This window comes from Lynx rufus, unplaced genomic scaffold (assembly GCF_022079265.1).
Source record: "Lynx rufus isolate CCGP_SWC_20201006 ecotype Redwood Valley unplaced genomic scaffold, mLynRuf1.p SCAF_6, whole genome shotgun sequence".
Taxonomy (NCBI): domain Eukaryota; kingdom Metazoa; phylum Chordata; class Mammalia; order Carnivora; family Felidae; genus Lynx; species Lynx rufus.
Window position 1 is genome coordinate 111569430 of NW_025814878.1, and position 20116 is coordinate 111589545.

General features: G+C 39.5%; 1 protein-coding gene across 6 annotated transcripts in view; it reads right to left on the reverse strand.

Moving 5' to 3' along the window:
* MAPK14 (mitogen-activated protein kinase 14) overlaps nucleotides 1-20116 on the reverse strand; it is a 75951-nt gene that overhangs the window by 11719 nt on the left and 44116 nt on the right. For 3 of the 6 annotated variants that reach the window (XM_047101328.1, XM_047101331.1, XM_047101330.1), the window contains exons 4-9: nucleotides 17654-17765; nucleotides 16898-16927; nucleotides 16521-16568; nucleotides 15237-15351; nucleotides 14593-14664; nucleotides 1409-1488 (exon numbers count right to left, since the gene is read on the reverse strand). In XM_047101328.1, the coding sequence (XP_046957284.1) occupies nucleotides 1409-1488; nucleotides 14593-14664; nucleotides 15237-15351; nucleotides 16521-16568; nucleotides 16898-16927; nucleotides 17654-17765 (457 nt within the window). Of the gene's footprint in view, nucleotides 1-433; nucleotides 575-1408; nucleotides 1489-14592; nucleotides 14665-15236; nucleotides 15352-16520; nucleotides 16569-16897; nucleotides 16928-17653; nucleotides 17766-20116 lie in introns of all 6 variants that reach the window. The other 3 variants (XR_006966052.1, XR_006966051.1, XM_047101329.1) reach the window with 2 other exon arrangements.

Genomic DNA, 20116 nt, shown 5'->3' on the forward strand with positions numbered 1-20116 from the left:
CTCACTACGCAGCATCTCGTATCTTCTTTGATTCATTCTATCCAGCTTCTGCACTTCATAAAGCAAAAGAAAACACTCCTTTGGGTTAACACTGTGGTCAGTAACTCTGACAATGACTTTCAAAATAGTGTGCAATCGCATGAGATTCAAGTTTAGAGATCATGTTATCAGAACATCTGATATCTATGCTCAGCTCTGCCAAGTGACTCAGTGCATGACTCAGGCAAGTCACAGCTTTTCTGTGCTTTTCCTTCTTCTTCTTAAATAAATAAATGAAACAAAATAATAGAGCCAGCACAGTCTCTTACATCCCTCAGAGTAGAAATTGATAAATACACTGGACTTTGTAGTCTTTTAAAGGAATGTACCAGAAACATACCAGATGACAATATTCTTTATTTTGTAAGGGAGACGATGAACCATTCAAACTCACCTGCTCAAGCCTGCCTCCAGCTACCCAGCAGTCCTTCCAATTGGGCAAAGGGACCCCGTTAGTCAGAATGCTGGGACGAGAATTCAGGAAGGCACGACTGGAGCTTGGCTCCACAGCTCTTTTTCCCTTTTAGTCAACTGCCTGGCGGCAGACAGAGGAGAAAAGGGAGAAAGGCTGAGCTTTCATGATCTCTCTCTTATCTCTGGCCCCAGAAAATGACCAACAGCAGGAAATCGGAGCCAAAGCAAGCCAGAGTCACATTCCCACGGCTTCTCTCTAAACCCCTGCTTAGAGGCAGGAAAGCATTAGCTCTAAAGCTTTTTCTCAGGTTATTTGACTTGTAATTACAAAGGCAGGCTGTGGGAGGAAGGATTTACAAGCCAACTCCAGTGGATGTGAGGTACTAGGACTGGTCTGGAGACAGGGTGGAGAGATGGCCTTGCTGAGAATAGACAACTTATACAAGATGTACAGTTGTCGATTCTAAAACAATAAAAAGCAGGACCTTCTGGAAAAGGGCAGTAGCGTGCACCCAATGCACACTTCATCCTTGTGGTGATGAAGCTAGACTAGTACATGGTGAAGCTAATGCTCTGAGAGCAAGCACTAACCAGAATATAAAAAGAGCTCAGGTATATGTGACACTGCTGAGGAAAATGATGTCAGGGCTTGGTAACAGAGACCAATTTTCCATTGATCTCTTGGAATGAGTTAGAATCTCAAATCATTTACTGGGACACGACTGCTCAATACCAGCTCTCATGATCTACGTATGTACTCCAATAGAGGAACGAAACACATGCACGTGAGCAAATGTGTACACACACACACATACACACACACTTATACTTCATCCTGGAAGTCAGCACAAAAGGGCACACGTGCTTACAAACATACCCAGGTCAAAGTACAGATTGAGGGAAGTGGCAGAGGCTCCCAACAGGGCAGATAATTACAATCAAAGCATCAACTCACAGACTCTGAGGAGATTTTCTTCAAAAGATCAGCCCCTGGGGTTCCAACGAGTCTTAAAATGAGCTTCAACTGATCAATATCTAATGGTGGACTATAAAGGAAAATGTTGGGACAAAATAAAAATAAAAAACACAAACGACAACAAAACAAACAAACAAAATACCCCAATAACAAAAAGTGAAAACCCCCAGCCAAGCCAAAATGGTGAATTAACCTAGATCAGGGCTTCCATGGATGGTCACTTCAAGTAGAACATGTTCCTCCTGTGCAAAGACTCAAAATACTACCACTCACACCCCCAATTTATATTCATTCCGGGCATCTGTCAACATTACCCATCAGTAAAGTGAAGCAACTTTAGCTGGGTCAAAGACAGCAGGTGACAGCACAAAAGCTTCACTCAGTCCACACCTAACCTCTTTGCCTTCCACCAAAGTGTCAGAAGCCAGTTGAGCAGAAAGCACTGGTAAGCAGAGTGCTACACGAACAGAAAGAGCAGCAGAGCATAGGAGCTAGGGCTGGCCAAGCTCCCCTGGGAATACTCCCCCGAAAGGCTTGACCCAAGGAGCTTGTAATAGGACAGGAGCCTGCGACTACCCCAGGGCCTAACACCACTTGAGCGTGCCCTCTGGGAAACCTCTCCCTCTGCAATGGCTAGGGCAGGCAGAGAGGAGCTGTGAGTGATAGTCGGCCAGCAGAGGGCCCCACTCCCCCACTGCATCCGCGTGTTCTTCAGGAGCGCCATCATGAAGTAGAACAGGAGAGTTTTCCATCTCACAAGCGCAGTGACAAACCTCACACATCCCAGAGGCTCTACACAATAGGCTACAACGTCCAAACCCTTATTCGGGTAGCCAACTCTTCCGCGTATGTGCATATATTAACCAGAAGACAGAAACTGTTCGTTTGTTCTTATTGCCTTTAGTCTGGCCCAAAAAGGAAGTTAAAAGGGGAGAGAAAAAAATTACATAAAGTAAGCTTTTAATAGTCTCTATGAAAGTGTGAGAGTTTATCCACGTCTCTACTGACATTCGGGGAAAAGGAGGGGAGGATGACTGTCTTCTGGTGCCTATCACACATCCTGTCAGGTTGTTGGCATATTAGATCCTTCTCAACCTCAGGTCTCACTTCCTCAGAGAGGACTCCCCCCACATTCTAAATAAGAAAGCCCCTTCTTCCTTGTATTCTCTACCCCAGCACAATGCTTGCAAACGTCAATCTATAATTACTTCGTTTGCTTTCTGTCACCTCTGCTGATCTGTATGTAGCTCCATGAGGGCACGGGCCACCCTGACTGCCACCTATCCCCCGTGCTTAGCCTGCTATCTGCTACATGGTGGGCACTTGAAATATCTGAGGAGATCTTCTCCTCAGGAAGCAGGAAGGAAAGGAGGATGGAAGAAAATATTTCTGTTTATGATTACACATATAAAGGTAATACGGTGTAACTTAAAATAATGGCTTCTGCAAACCACAGTTGCCTAAGTTACAGGAATTACTTACGCAATATCACTGGCATCTCGCCCTGTTCTTCCCCGTCCCCACCCCCACCCCCAGCTAAGAAATTGGCTTAAATGGAAGAACATTCTAGACAGGAGTCAGCAAACCCCAGCCTGCTGCCTGTTTTGAAAATAAAGTTTTATTGGAACACAGCCATGCCCATTCGTTTATGTACTGTCTGTAACTGCTTTCACCCTACACAGCAGAATTGAGTAGTTACAACAGAAACCATATGGTCCCCAAACCCTAAAATATTTACTATCTGGCTCTTTAAGAAAAGGTTTGCCAAACCCCAGCCTAGACCCAAACAATTTGTGTTCTGTAGAAAACAAGGTTAAATTAGAAACAAGTCCACCCACAGAAATCATTTCTAAATTAAATATAGTAGAGAACTTTGTCATCTGCAAATGGCAAAAATCAATGTGTTCTGGAGGTTAAAATTTCAATACTGACTCTTAGTTCAAAGTGCTGACAAGAAAAAAAAAAACTAAAGCATGCAATAATGGGGACAGAGAGGGGAGGATGGACGAATATGGTCTTGCTTTAAAACAATCAAATTAAGGGGCGCCTGGGTGGTTCAAGTCGGTTGAGCATCCGATTTCCACTCAGGTCATGGCCTCACGGCTTGTGAGTTCGAGCCCTGTGTTGGGCTCTGTGCTGACAGCTCAGAGCCTGGAGCCTGCTTTAGATTCCGTGTCCCTCTCTTGCGCTGCTCCTCCCCCACTCATGCCCTGTCTCTCTCTCTCTCAAGAATGAATAGAAAAACATTAAAAAATAAATAAAATAATAAAATTAGCTATATGACAACAGAATTTAGTACAGGATCCCCTCTGCCCATTTCAATTGATTCAGTTTACAAGTATTAAGTCCCTTCACACTCTTCAGGAACAAATTTAACCGGGTAGCTCTCCCACAACACAAAGTATATCATATATGAAAACCAACTAGACTACTTCAACTCTTAAACAGGTAGTTTTACAATATATGCGTCAAAATTGATCTCGGGAAATAAAACTGTTGAGATTGGTACTCCTGTTTAAGAGACTTCTGACTACTGAAATGAGAGTCAAGTTTTATACTCCCTTCAGGGAAGCCGGAAGACTCTGGGCTGAGTTTCTTAACCGCCCTACCTTCACCTCATCATACCTGAAGAGTGTGGCACTCCCACTAGTCACAGAGGCTCACGACAGCAATGAGCTGGGGGCCCCGTGTCTCTGCCAGTATAAAACAATCACACGTCTGAAGAATAAAGCCCGAATTCCTAGCCCCTCATGGCCCTCCCTGACTTGGCATCAAGCTTCTTTTCTGACTGCCTCAGACGGTTTGCTTCAACGCACACCAAATATTCTAGGCAATTCTAAGCTTCCACCTTCTTATTTATGCAAGTCATATGCAGGAATATCCTCCGTTCTCCCCTCCTATCAAGTCTTTTCTTATTTATTCTACAAAGTCCTACTCAAACAAGAACTGTGCTGTGAAGTCTTTCTGATATCTTAAGTTCGAATTAACTTTACTTCTTCTCAATAACTTATTTGTACCTTTATTATAGCATTTTTATCACTCTGTCTTATTTTATAATGAGAGAGTAGACATTTGTTCTGGTAACTCCTATAACTCACTTTCCACTGAGTATGATCACTCTGGTTTGGGGGACAGGTACTATCTTATCCCCAGCACCTTCCACAGTGTAGTTTGATAAATATTGGTTGGCTTGAAAAGACTAGTTGTAATATGCTTTCTAACTCAGCTCCAGCCCTCTGCCTTGCCCTAAAAAACCTATAATGACCATACTCGATGGAAAGTCTAAATACAAACAGTAGTCCAGAAAAGTTGCTTCACTTAATATCAGGCCTAACAAAGCCCTCAAACCTTCCAACTGAAGTGTCTACACCATGAAGAGTACGCAAGTATAATGCCATGAGTGTGTAAGGGCTATGGGCAAAGAGAGTTGCTACAGCATGATAGCCAATACTTGGGAGATTAGTAAGCACACAATGCAAAACAAGAATCTACTTAGTAGCTAAAAGCACTTGTAAGAAGGAAGTCAAAGCATGCAGACCTCAGAAGAAATCACCATAGGTTCTCCAAGAGCTGGCAAATCCATTGAAATACAGGTCAGTCTTCCAATAGTACCAGCTACTGTAAGGCCACTACAATTTGTCCAGGCAGTTAAGGCCAGAAGGTGCTTCAAGCAGCTACATAAGCAGAGCAAAGCAAAATTTATCACATAATGACAATTAGTTATCTCCACAACAAGCCATCCTTCATAATTGGTTTAACCCTCTTTTTCCCCCCTTGATAGAAGAAATTTTTCCTGTTAGGCAAACATGTGTTTCAGTTATAATGATCAAATTGTCAAAATTCAAATCATAGATGTCTTGGTCCTTTCTAAAACAACCACTGAGGCCTAAGATTACTCTTTAGGTTCTCTGTAACAAAAGTAATAGGTAGAATGAATAGATGAGGAAATCAACCTAAGGTTAATGGGGTAATCAGAAGGAAAATAAAAAAACCAATATTCTATTCACCTCTAAGTGTTCTAGACAAAGCCAGAACATTAATGTCTGGAGGGTGGAAAACCTTCCTATGACAGACAGGATGGACTAGAAGACTTAGGCCTACTTTCTTCTCTTCTTGGTTGTCAAAATAGTCATTTTCACTGTCACACACTAAAATTCTTAAGGTACTTTAGGTTTGTGGACACACGTGAAAATTCCAACCTTTTCTGGGAAAATATATTGTCAAGTTGGAGAAGAAAAGGCAACTAATGTAGTAAAATTTTTTTTCTTCTTCAGCATTTATTAGGACCTTGCTTTCAGTGTCTAAAGTGAAACTTTTTTTTTTGAGAGAGAGAGAGAGAGAGAGAGAGAGAGAGCGCATATGAGTTGGGGAGAAGGCAGAGGATGAGAGAGATAGAATCTTAAGCAGGTTCCATGCTCAGCACAGAGCCGACACGGGGGCTCGATCCCACAACGCTGGGATCATGATCTGAACCAAAATCAAGAGTCAGATGCTCAACCAACTAAGCTACCCAGGCACCCCATGAAACTGCTTTAAAATGAGAGAGAATAGGGGCACCTGGCTGGCTCAGTCAGTGGAGCATGCCGCCCTTGATCTCGGGCTTGTGAGTTTCAGCCCCATGCTGGGGGTAGAGATTATTTATTATTTTTTAATTAAAAAAATAGTAAAATGAGAGAATATTTGAAACTAGTGACTGCAAGTGAGGGGTAGACGTGACAGCAAGGGGTACATCAGAAATTTTTTACTGGCGTGTTTTAGCCCATAATCTGGGAGCTGTGACATAGGTGTTCATTATGTTATTCTTTGTTTTTTTTGTATTTCATAAAATGTTTGAAAAAAAAATCAAAAGAAATAAATCAAGTAGAATTAAGGAGCAAATTTAATACACTAAGGAAATTCATATGGAGTAAGGCAGCAGCTAATGGCAAGTAGATTATAACTCAACAGCCCCATTATCCTCAGGTTAATATCTTAAAGGTACCCCTTCTATTAAGATGAAAGAAGGAGGGGCACCTGGGTGGCTCAGTCAGTTAAGCATTCGACTTCAACTCAGGTCATGATCTCACGGTTTGTGGGTTCGAGCCCTGCACCAGGCTCTGTGCTGACAGTGTGGAGCCTGGAGCCTGCTTCAGATTCTGTGTCTCCCTCTCTCTCTGACCCTCCCCTGCTTACACTCTGTTTCTCTCTCTCAAAAATAAAAACACATTAAAAAAATTTTTTTAATGAAAGAAGGAAAAAAAGTTTTACACATGAAGGAAATTCACTTGATTACTTAGGAAAGGAAAATGACAGCAAACAAACACTGTGGTCTCCAGAAGAGGAAACAGTATTTGATGTGTAACAGGGCTCTGAAACTCATTTTCTCTCTTCCTTACGCTACAGACTATTAAGTATTGGTAATACCATTTTCTAACTGGCCACTCTTCTCAAAACCAATGGCATTTGAAATAGGCTAGCCCTATGCCTGAAGGGACATTCTGTATCCTCACTATCTTCTAACGTGAAGTTCACCAGCTGTGTCCACCTGATATACCTAGTTGACTGGACTTCTAAGGCAAGGCTTCATTCTTTAAAAAAATAATCCTGTTTTTGAGCTAGATGGAAAAAGTGTTCTACAAAGTCATAAATGAGAATAGCTTCAAACCTAACAATATATACTTAGTTTTAAGACAAAAATTAGTATTTCTTACACCTTTAGGGGAACTCCAAGGATTATTAACAACCAGTACTAAAAGCATCTCTCAAGGAGGAGACTAATCACAAAAAAATGAGAAAAAGGTAGAATACGAAGAAGACTTATAGAGATCTAAAACTGCATTGTCCAATGCAATACCAGTAATCACATGAGATTAACTAAATTTCAGTGTAATCTAAATAAAATCTAATAAGATTTGAAATTCAGATTTAAGACTCATAAAACTATGAATCCAAAGGAACTTCTTTGAAGTGATACTTCCTTGACATGATAAACAGCATTTATGAAAAATACACAGTTAAAATCATAGTCACCAGAGAAACGCTGAAAAACTTCCCTCTAAGATAAGAACAAAACAAGGATTTTCACTTCACCACTGCTATTCAACATTATACTGGAAGTTCTAGCCAGAGCAACTGGAAAGGAAGAATTAAAACCATCTCTATTTGCAGATGATAGGATCCTATAGATAGAAAAACCAAAGAATCTGCAAGAAACCTACTAGTGATAATAAATAAATAGAGTAAAGACGCAGTGCACAAAGTCAACAAGAATCAGTTTTGTTTCTTCACACCAATAATAAACAACCTGAAAAAGAAATTAAGAAAGCAATTCCATTTACAATAGCATCTAAAAGAATAAAATACCTAGGAATAAATTTAGCCATGAAGGTGAAAGATTTGTCCAATGAAAATGATAAATCGTTGCTGAAAGACATTAAGAACTGAAAAATGGAAAGACATCTCGTGTTCATGGATAGGAAGACTTAATATTGTTAAGATGTCAATATTATCCAAAGTGATCTAAAAATTCAATGCAATTGCTATCAAAATTCCAACAGCCTTTCAGGGTACCTAGGTGGCTCAGTTAAGCATCCAACTCTGTTTTTTTATGTTTTACTTATTTTTGAGAGAGAGAGAGAGAGAGAGAGAGACAGGGAGCGAGCAGGGGAGGGGCAGAAAGAAGGAGACACAGAATCCGAAGCAGGCTCTAGGATCTGAGCTCCAAGCACACAGATATTCCTCCACAGGATATACAAATGGCCAATAATTACACAGGAAAAGATGTTCAACATTACTGGTCATTAGGGAAATACAAATTAAAATCACAAAGAGATCATGACCTAAGCCGAGGTCAGATGCTTAACCGATGCTACCCAGGCACCTCATCCGACCTTGATTTTGGCTCAGGTCATATCACAGTTTGTAGGACTGATGGAGCCTGGTGCCTGGCTCTGTGCTGACAGCCTGGAGCCTGCTTGGGATTCTCTCTCTCCCTCTCTCGGTCCCTCCCCTGCTTGTGCATGTGCACACACTCTCTCAAAATAAATACATAAACATTAAAAATACATATTTAAAAGAATTCCAACAGCCTTTCCTGTAGAAATGGAAAAGCCCATCTTCAAATTCATATAGGATTACAAAAGAGCCTGAAAAGCCAAAAAAAACAAAAAACAAATCAAAACCCCCAGCCATTTAACAGTGAGAACAAAATTGAAGGACTCACACTTTCTGAATTCAAAACTTACTATTAAGCTATAGGAATCAAAACAGTGTGGTACTGTTATATAAGCATAGATATACAGACAAATGGATTAGAATTAGCCTTGGACAGAAATGCCAAGCCTATTCAGTGGGGAAAGGATAGTCTCTTCAACAAATGGTTCTGGGACAACTGGGTTTCCATATGCAAAAGAGTAAGTTGGACCTCAAACCTGACATCATATACAAAAATTTACTCAAAATGGATCAAAGACCTAGGTGAGAGAGAAACACATACAACTCTTAGTGGAAAACACAGTAAATCTTCACAACCTTTGGTAATACATTCTTAGATATAACATGAGCAACAAAAGGAAAAAATAGATGAATTGGAACTTCATCAGAATCAAAACTTCAGTGCATCAAAGGACATTATCAAGAGGGGCGCCTTGGTGGCTCCAGTTTGTTGAGCGTCTGACTTTGGCTCAGGTCATGATCTCACAGCTTGTGGGTTCGAGCCCTGCATTGGGCTCTGTGCTGACATCTCAGAGCCTGGAGCCTGCTTCGGATTCTGTGTCTCCCTCTCTCCCCCCCCACCGCCTCCCCCGCTCATGCTCTGTCTCTCTCTGTTTCTCAAAAATAAACATTAAAAAAAATTTTTTTTTAAAAAAGGACCTTATCAAGAAAGTGAACACACTACCCACAGAATGGGAGAAAATACTTGCAAATCACATATCTAATAAAGGCTTAATATCCAGAATATACAAAGAACTAAAAACTCAACAACAAAAAGATAACCCAATTAAAACATGGGTGAAGAACTTGAACAGACATTCCTCCATAGGAGATATACAAATGGCCAATAAACACAGGAAAAGATGCTCAACATTATCAGTCATTAGGGAAATACAAATTAAAACCACAAAGAGATACCACTTCATACCTATGAGGATGGCTATAATTTAAAAAAAAAGAAGAGGGCGCCTGGGTGGCTCAGTCGGTTAAGCGTCCGATTTCAGCTCAGGTCATGATCTCACAGTCCGTGAGTTCGGGCCCCGCGTCGGGCTCTGTGCTGACAGCTCAGAGCTTGGAGCCTGCTTTGGATTCTGTGTCTCCCTCTCTCTCTGCCCCTCCCCTGCTCATGCTCTGTCTCTCCCTGTCTCAAAAATAAATAAAAACATTAAAAATAAAAATTTTTTTTAAAAAAAGAAGAAAAGAATAAGTGTTGGTGAAGACACAGAGAAATGCTCCTACATCATTGGTGGGCATGTAAAATGGTACAGCTGCTGTGGAAAACAGTTTGATAGCTCATCAAAAAAGTAAACGTAGAATTACCACAGGACCCAACAATTCCACTCCTAGATATATATACCCAAAAGAACTGAAAGCAGGGCCTCAAACAGAGAGCTATATGCCAATGTTCATTGCAGCACTATTCACAATTGCCAGAGGTGGAAATAACCCAAGTGTCAACGAAAAGATGAGTGCATACACATACAGGGGAATACACATAAAACGGAACGGAGTCCTGATAACATGCTGCAACACAGATGAACCTTGAAAACATTATGGCTAAGGGAAATAATCAAGAGAAAGAACAAATATTGTGTGATTCCACTTATATGAAATATCTAGAATAAGCCAATTGAGGAAGTTGAAGAGAGGAAACCAGAGGCTGTGGGAAGGAAGAATGGGGGTTATTGTTCAATGGGTACAGTTTCCGTTGGGGTGATGAAGATGTTTTGGAAATAAGATAGTGGTGATGGCTGCACAACTTTGTAAGTATAGTTAGTGCCAGTGGACTGTGTATTTAAAAACGGTTAAGATGGTAAATTTTATGTTATGCGTTTTTTACCACAATAAGAAAAAGGTAAAATGGCAAATTTTATGTTAATACCTTTTACCACAAAAATATTTTTAATTCAGTTTCTACGTTTCACTAGCCACATTGTAAGTGCTCAATAGCCACATGTCACTGGTGGCTACCAACCAGTGCACAGCCCAAACAGAAAACATTCACAACACCACAGACAATTCTATTAGATAGTTCTTATCTAGAAGCTAAAACCACCAGTTTTTTTGATGTTTATTTTTTTTGAGACAGAGAGAGAGAGAGAGATAGTGTGAGCGGGGGAAGGGGCAGAGAGAGAGGGAGACACAGAATCCGAAGCAGGCTCCAGGCTCTGAGCTGTCAGCACAGAGCCCGACACGGGGCTCAAACTCGCGAACCGCAAGATCATGACCTGAGCCAAGTCGGCCGCTTAACGGACTGAGCCACCTACGCACCCCTAAAACCACCAGTTCTAGATGAGAATAATATGATTAATACGTGAGGAAAACAGGGAGAAAACTGCACTCAATAGAAGAGCAGTTCTAGAGGCTGCATTCAGTTGCATTTAAAAATCATAAATAAGCAGTGGCTGCACATCTTGCCAGGCAAAGAAAGAATGTGTGGGGCCAGCACATCCTCCAAAGGAAAAAGAAAAAGAAAAATTTAAGAAAAAGAAAAAGAAAAATTTTAAGGAGAAGAAAAAGAAAAATTTGGGGACTAGGTAACAAATAAAACAACGTACAGAAACCGTGACCTGAGTCATAAGTAATAGTTTTGGATCTATCTTCTCTGGGTCTTGGTTTCCTCACATGTATAAAAAACAGGGGGTTCAATTAGATGTTTTCTAATATCCTTCCAGGCCCCCAAGTGGATAAGTCTAAATTATTAACTTTCTCATCTCATCGATACCTTCAAAAAAAAATGAGGGGGCGCCAGGGTGGTTCAGTCGGTTAAGCATCTGACTCTTGATTTCGACTCAGGTCGTGATCTCACAGCTCGTGGGATCGAGCCCTGTGTTGGGCTCTGCACTGACAGCATGGAGCCTGCTTGGGATTCTCTCTCCCTCAGCCCCTCCCTCTCTCTCTCTCTCTCTCTCTCAAAATAAGTAAATAAACTTTAAAAAAAAAAAATGAGGAAAGACTGCCTAACTAATTTTTTTAGGATCAGCCTGAAAGGTTAAGAGTAAAATTCAACTGGGCTAAACTCTAGTTGTGCTCAACACCTGCTGCACATTGGCAACAACCGGGGACTTAAAACATACGTCAAAGCCTGTGCTTGGACCCCACACCAACTTTAGTTGAGTCTGTGAGGTGGTGCCCTGGCACTTGGGAGTTTTTAAAAGCTCCCCGAAGTATTCTTTTTTTTTTTTTTTTTAATTTTTTTTTTCAACGTTTTTTTAAATTTATTTTTGGGACAGAGAGAGACAGAGCATGAACGGGGGAGGGGCAGAGAGAGAGGGAGACACAGAATAGGAAACAGGCTCCAGGCTCCGAGCCATCAGCCCAGAGCCTGACGCGGGGCTCGAACTCACGGACTGCAAGATCATGACCTGGCTGAAGTCGGACGCTTAACCGACTGCGCCACCCAGGCGCCCCAGCTCCCCGAAGTATTCTGATGAAAATGAGAGTTAAGAACCACTATGCTAGGATGCACATAACTGTACACTTCAGGCAAGAAAAAGTAATAGAAAACGTTTTCCTCTCTCCTTGTCCGGCCACCAAATCTACATCCACACAGCTGGCAACGGACAGGATGGGGGTGGTATGTATTGCAAATACAAATCCTCTGAATTTGACTTTTATGATCCAGTAGAATATCTGTCTGAAAAAGAGCCAAGTACAAAAGAAATGGTGTATTACTAAAATAGGAATTTTGAAATGAATTTTCATGTATTAAAAAAAAGCCCATGGTAAAAAGCCTAAATGCTAGGTTTTCTATCTAAAGCTCACAGAAGGAAAAGAAGTATGCACAAAAAGGGAAGACTTCTGGGGCGCCTGGGTGGCTTGGTCAGTTAAGCGTCCAACACTTGATTTCAGCTCAGATCAGGATCTCACAGTCATGAGATCGAGCCTCATGTCAAGCTCCGCACTGACAGCACAGAGCCTGCTTGGGATTCTCTCTCCCTCTGCTCCTACCCTGCTTGCACACATGTGCACACACTCTGTCTCTGTCTCTAAAATAAGAAAAAATAAAGGGAAGATGTCTTACAGGTTGAAAGTTAGCATTCTAAAAGAGTCAAGCCATCAGGGAGTAAGTAAGTCTGTGAGATAAAACCATAGGGCACAATTGCTTTAAAACCTTTCTACCAGTAGCCCGCCAAGGGGATCCATCCTTTACTACTTGTCACACAATTTAAATAAAACAAACAAACAAAAACTTTTAATGATTCACAGGCAGACAGTAAAGTGGGAAGGTAAAGGGAAAAAGTATTTCCCAAAAGTCAGTAATGAAGATGATGGCTAACATTTCCTGCCAGGCTCTAACTACTTTCCAGATACTGTCTCACTGAATTCTCACAACTGCCTTGTAAAATACATACTATTAGCATTTTATGGTTAAGGAAATCGAGAGACAGAGGTTAGAAAACACACAGCGGGGAGTATAAGAGGTAGGATCGAAACCCAGGAAGTCTGATTCCAGAGTATGTGTTCTCAACCAGTACACCCTACTGTCTCTCTCCACTACTCTGCATGTCAATGCAGGCATGCGTGTCCAAAGCTGACTGCAGGTAAAAGGAGCTACAGATAATAAAGAAGAGGAAGGAGAGGGAGGAATAGAGAAATGCATCAGAGTAGTGTGCTTGGGAAGAGAGACATTAGTCTGCTGGATGGGGACTCTGAGCTGTGTACCTGAGGAAAAGGGGAATTAAAAATTTCCCTAATTCTCTTAGCTTGGACTATAATGTATATACCACATTTCTAAGATGCAGATATAAGGTGAATGAAACAAACACTAGGTATTTAAACCAAGAATCCGGGACCGAGGAGCAGTAAGGTGAGTTCAATACAGGGAGACAGAACTCTATCAATGCAGAAATAGTCAGGGAAATACACAACTTTGCCTGAGGGGCAGAAGCTTTTCAGTTCATTAGGAAAGCACATTTTTCTTCAGCAGAAGATAGATAGAACATGTGGAGAGATAGCATGAACATTCACAGTCACCACAAAAGTATATCCCAAACTGTAAGCAAGTAAACGGACATTCTGGTATAAATTCAATGAGTTTGCTTAGGTGAGGGTCTGTTAAAACAGCTTTTAGGTCTCTAAGCATGATAGAACACATTCATAGCATGACTGCAGCATGTTTAAAGCCCAGCCAAACCCACTATAGGCTAGTCAGATGAATTTTACAAAAATCTTCAAACCTAATTCTAGACACATATTTCAACATTCTTTCTCACTTGAACATCTTCCCCAAGTGAAAGTAATGGGACTTCTAACAAACCACATTTGGATGATACTACTTCTAAAGCATGAAATGGGCATACAGCAGATGGGAAAGGGCCTAAAATAAAAGGGGCATGGTAAACCATGGGCTAGATGGTAAGTCTAGCAGTAAATTAAGGTTTGGCTACAACCTAGATAAAAACAAAATTGTGCTGGAAAAAAAAAATTGTGCCATCACATGGCAGGATGACCTTATCATGTCTTCCTTTTATTATTTGTTGTTAAACAACAAGTATAAAGAGAGTCAGCAGGTGCATCATTATAGGGATGAAATATAATCTTTTTAACATGTAAATCAAACATAAAAGCTAAAGACGCCCCTGATTTATAAATGGGTATCTTGCTCTCATTAAGTGTTTGTACAAGTAGACTAAACCAGTCATTGAGATCTGGAGCCTCTCAGGAATACGCTCAGGTTGCAGAACTGCTGTGGGAAGATTAATGTAATAAAGAACTCACTGCAAAAGATGACAGGTGAAAGATATAAAGAGTTCCCCAGCTTGTGAGGAATTTTTCCAACTCACAAGTAAAATTGAAGGCACTTTGTTGGCAAAGCAAGACACTTAGCCAGAGGGCGGATCTCATAACGCATGTCTCAACTATATAAGCAAGTAACTGAGAGCTTCCCTAGAGATAGGTAAAAATGATATACTTCCATGGACACTGGAATACAGATAAGAAACAAAAATCCAAAACTTTTTAAAGGATACGGTCTGTACCAGGAAACAACGTTCTTCCAGTCAACAGCTCGGCCATTATGCATCCCACTGACCAAATATCAACTGGCAAAATTAAAGAGAAAAGGGCATACAATGTCACTGTTATCATACCTGACCGCAAATGGAACTATAACTAGAAGTGAAATACTCAAATTAATATTTAAGACATTTGAGGTCCACGATTCATGCTCATCTTTATGGAAGTTAGCTTATTAAGACCTTCACCCCACTAACGGGCTTAATAGGTAGGATGTCAAAACATAATTAAGGCAAAGAGAAATAAGCTGTTCACAAAGGGGTAGAGACTCTTATTGGTGGAAATGGTGGATTCTCCCAAGTCATGTTGAGAGGTTACAATTATGAACCCATTGTCTTCAGATAGAAGTACTCACAGAATACGCTGGAAATCTAAATAAATAAAAACTCAACTGCTAAATCATAAAGTTTGAAAGCTGTGTACAACACCACCCCCCTTCTCTATCTGAGCAACTGAAATATTTTCTGTCGACTTTAAAAGGATTACTGATGGAAAAAAAAGATGCTTCCTCCCATTCCCACTACCTCCGCTTCTGAGAATCCCAAATACGCTCAACATGCTGACCAAGAAGGTGTTAAATAACCAATAAAAGCAATACCTGTCTGGTTGTAATGCATCCAGTTCAGCATGATCTCAGGAGCCCTGTACCACCTAGTGGCCACATAGCCTGTCATTTCATCATCTGTATGTCGAGCCAGTCCAAAATCCAAGATCTAAGGGAGAGAAGAGAAATCAGGCACTGGAACAGTCAGGATCCTAAGTCTCATAAGGCAGGAGGGAAAAAACTCTACTGCCTCAGAAAGGGGAAGAACAATACAGCACTTTCATAAACATACTTCCAAGTCTATGTTTGGAATGCATGATAAACACAGCAATTTAAAAAATGAAATTACAAAAAGCAAAACAAAAATGTTACTCCAAGGCATTTACCCAAGAGCAATGAAAACATACAGCCACACAAGGGCTTGCATAGGAATATTCATAGCAGCTTTACACAGCCCCAAACTGGAATTGAAGCAAAGGTCTATCAACAGGTAGATGGATAGACAAATCGTGGCACATTCACAAAATGAATATTGTGTTCAATATTTTGTGAATATTGAATTCACAAAAATTCAGCAACAAAAAGGAATGAACTACTGATATAACACAGATCTCAAAAATATTATACTAAGCAAAAATCAGATACACACACACACAAATACTGTATGATTCCATTCATGTGAAATTCCAGAAAAAAATAAATCGGTTCTATGGTGTCAGCAATTAGATCAGTGGTCCAGAATTAGGGGTAGAGGAGTAGGGAGTGGCTCGGAAGGAGCATAAGTCAACTTCTGGAAGTGAAAAAGTGTTCTTTATTTTAATTGTGTTGGTGGTTAAATGGATACATAAATTTATCAAGTGTGCACTTAAAATGATTCTTTTTATTACATTTAATTATGTTTAAAAGATTGATTAAAAATGAGAAAAAATATTCTAAAGCTGCTTGCTCTCTATATATTTATATTTATCCCCTATTTGAATTACTTTGAATGAGTGGCTTTTGCCATTCTTATCTTAGGAAACTAATCTAGTAATTATCTCTTCAGGATTGCTTACTTAATATTCAGACTATGATTTTCCTTTATTATAACTAACAAATTAAATTTCTAATGTAACTTTATTTTAGAATGAAAATACGACACCTGATGCCACCTTCAATATCCTTTAAACTAAGACTTATTAAGTCTGTGATTCAAACTCTGATATTTCTAAGGAAAATATGAATTTTCAGACAAAAAGTCATGATTTTATAAACCCATTTACTACATAAGTCTGCCTGGTTAGTCAAACATGTAATTACAAGTGGAAACAAACAATTCCCACTGTCTCTTCATCTTACCTTCAGCTCACAGTCTTCATTCACAGCTAGATTACTAGGTTTCAGGTCCTAGGAAGCAAGTCCAGAGAGGACATGATCAACTCTATGATTCATGCTAGGTTTTCTCCCCACAGGTAATGATGAAGATCCAAACATAAAAGTAAGACTTTATTCAGCTATAAATGATCTCCATCTATAGTCAGTCACTACCTAGTCCTAATTAGCCTTAAATAGTAAAAACCACACACATTTCTTTAATCAGTTTAAACTTAGAGTAAAGTTATAATCAATAGTTCAATGGCTAAAATAAGCTTAGACTAGGATCTTGGCCACATGCCGGTCCTCTCCACTTCAGCGCTCCCTCCCCAAATAATGCCATCAAAATCATAATACATTACCCTGTGAATTATGTCAGCTGAATGTATATACTGTGAAAGAGAAAAAACTCAGTTAAATCAAAAAGTTATCTCCAACCTCTTATGGCCATATGACATAGTTAAAGTATATTTTCATGAATCAGTAAGAACTACTAGTATTAAAAAGTAGCATTAGAAATGAGAACAAGTAATTATCAGTAATCTGAACATTTATCATAACTATGATTTCTATACCATCAACTCTATTCATAGAGTTGAAGTATAAGTGAAACAGCTTTCAACCTATTTTCTGGCTAGTGCTCTGGAGCTCACTACGGACTCAAAGCTGCTAAATGTCAATGTCAAAGGTGCTTTAATTTTAAAACATTACTTATCTGCCCTTCCCACAAACAAATTAGCATCCTAGAGGAGGTTTTTAAAGTTTCAACATGACTCTGACCAGACATTAGATTAGATCAAGAGATTATGACTACTCTTTAGAAGGAAGAATGAAGAGTCCTGAGCTCTCAGACATACATACTGAAATATCTATTATGGGTGGAATGATATGATGTCTGGACTTGTCTTAAAAGAATCCAGGGCTTGGGGAATACAACAGAAACAAGATTGGCCATATGTTGGTAGCTGTGGTCATTGAGTAAACGCAGGGGTTCATTACAGTATAATTGTACTTGTGATTTTATGTTTGAAATTTTCCATAAGAAAGGGTTTGTTTTTTTTTTTTCTTTCTTCTTCTTCTTTCTCTTAAGCCTTGACATGGAGAAAGGGAGACTATACCTTGAGACCTCGGAGAATCTGGTAGATAAGGAACTGAACATGGTCATCTGTAAGCTTCTGACATTTCACAATGTTGTTCAGATCTGCTCCCATGAGATGGGTCACCAGATACCTAGAAATTAATGGAGAGTTACACAATAATCCAGAACCCCTGTGAAAGCTCTTAATTTCATAAGACTTCTAGAGGTATTTAAGAGGTATTAAGGCAATTGCCTAAAAGGCAATCTACTAAATAGAAGATATCTGCAAATGATACATCTGATAAAGGGTTAGTATCTAAAATATATAAAGCACTGATACAACTGAACACACCAAAAGCAAATAATCCAATTAAAAAATGGGCAGAAGATATGAACAGACATTTCCCCAAAGAAGACATACAGATGGCCAATAGACACAGGAAAAGATGCTCAACATCACTAGTTATCAGGGAAATGAAAATCAAAATCACAATAAGATACCACCTATGACTGTCAGAATGGCTGGAATAAAAAATTCAAGAAACAAGTGTTGGTGAGGATGTAGAGAAAAAGGAACCCTCATGCACTACTGGTAGGAATGCAAACTGGTGCAGCTGCTGTGGAAAACAGTATGGAGGTTCCTCAAAAAATTAAAAATAGAACTATCATATGTCCAGTAATCACACTATTGGGTATTTACCCTCAAAATACAAAAACACTAATTCAAAGGGATACATGCACCCCTCTGTTTATAGCAGCATTATTTACAATAGCCAAGGTATGGAAGCAGCCCAAGTGTCCATCAACTGATGAACACAGATGTGGTATATATATACACAGTGTAATATTTCATATACTATATGTGGTATATACATAGTGCAACGACATGGATAGAGCTAGAAAGTATAATGCTAAGCAAAATAAGTCGGTCTAAGAAAGACAAATACCATATAGTTTCACTCATATGTGGAACTTAAGAAAACAAATGAATAAAGGAAAAAAGAGAGAGAGAGAGAGAGAGAGAGAGAGAGAGAGACAAACCAAGAAACAGACTCTTAACTACAGAGAACAAACTGATGGTTACCAGAGGGGAGGTGGGTAGGGGGATTGATGAAATAGGTGATAGGGATAAAAGAGTACAGTTATCATGATGCACAAAAGAGGAGAGGAGAGGAGAGGAGAGGAGAGGAGAGGAGAGGAGAGGAGAGGAGAGGAGAGGAGAGGAGAGGAGAGGAGAGGAGAAGAGAAGAGAAGAGAAGAGAAGAGAAGAGAAGAGAAGAGAAGAGAAGAGAAGAGAAGGAAGGGAAGGCAAGGCAGTAAGTATGACAGTGACAGCTAAAAACTTAGTAACTACATGGGGGGCTCATTACCCCTATTCTAACTTTACCACCTTCCATCTAGTTTTCTAAAAATTTCTATAATCCTTCTTACTAGATGTATCTTTTCCTAGGTTCTCTGAAGAAAGAGACAAGAAAAAAGCAAAGATGAAGATCAAAATGATGTATGTGTCAATATCAGTTAAAAAAAAAATGTTGCATGAGAAATACACAGTGCAACTAAATACATGGCCATGATAAAGTATCTTGATTTTTAAATCTATCATTGTTATTTTCACCTCATTATAAACCAAGTTGTAGGCACTAAAATAGGGACATTTTAAAATTTTCAAATTATAATTCTCCTTTTTCAGGATTCACTGGTAAAAGGATATTGTTCACTGACAATATTCCTGCATTTACTTTAAAGGAAGGAGGAATATTATCTATAAAGCAAAATGGGGCATTCCAGAACCTCTCCTCACAGGTGTGGTCCTGGTTATTAACCTTACGTGGTAAGATTAGGGAAACGATTACATTCAAGTCCAACAGGTTCACCACAAATATTCTAGATGCAATGCCTTACCCACTCATTACTGTATTACACAGCTATGGGAACATAAAAACCAGATCAGTAGTAAAAAGGCTGAATTTTTAAAAATCAAGTTAGGTTTTATCTACTATGTAAGAATCACTACTCGTTCCTGAGGCTGAATAATAATGTATACCAGTTGAGCTATTACAAATGCTTTCATTTCATTTCTATTTTCATATTTTATAAATTTAGAGGAAAAGACACTAGGCCAGTAAATTTAAATCTATTAATGCGTTATATAAATATGTGCATGATCTCTCTTCATACACACACACCCCACCCCACATCACACCACACCACACATTATATTGTTACTTTCTCTCCTTAAAGAGGAACTGAATTTTTCTCCTGTTTCGTAATTTCCCTTTAGGGCGGATATGGTCAGTTCCCAATTTCACAAAGATCAAAAGAACTTAGCCTAGATATAAAAGTAAGACTTTAGCATTTCATATTTTTAAAGGTTGCACAATTACACGTCCTTGAGGAAAGGGCAGACTCTAAATGTAATTTAAAGAGTGAACTGGACTTTTTGAAAGGCTTCATTAAAGGTAGTTCTCTTTTAAGAGATGTTCCAAGCTCAACATAACAACCA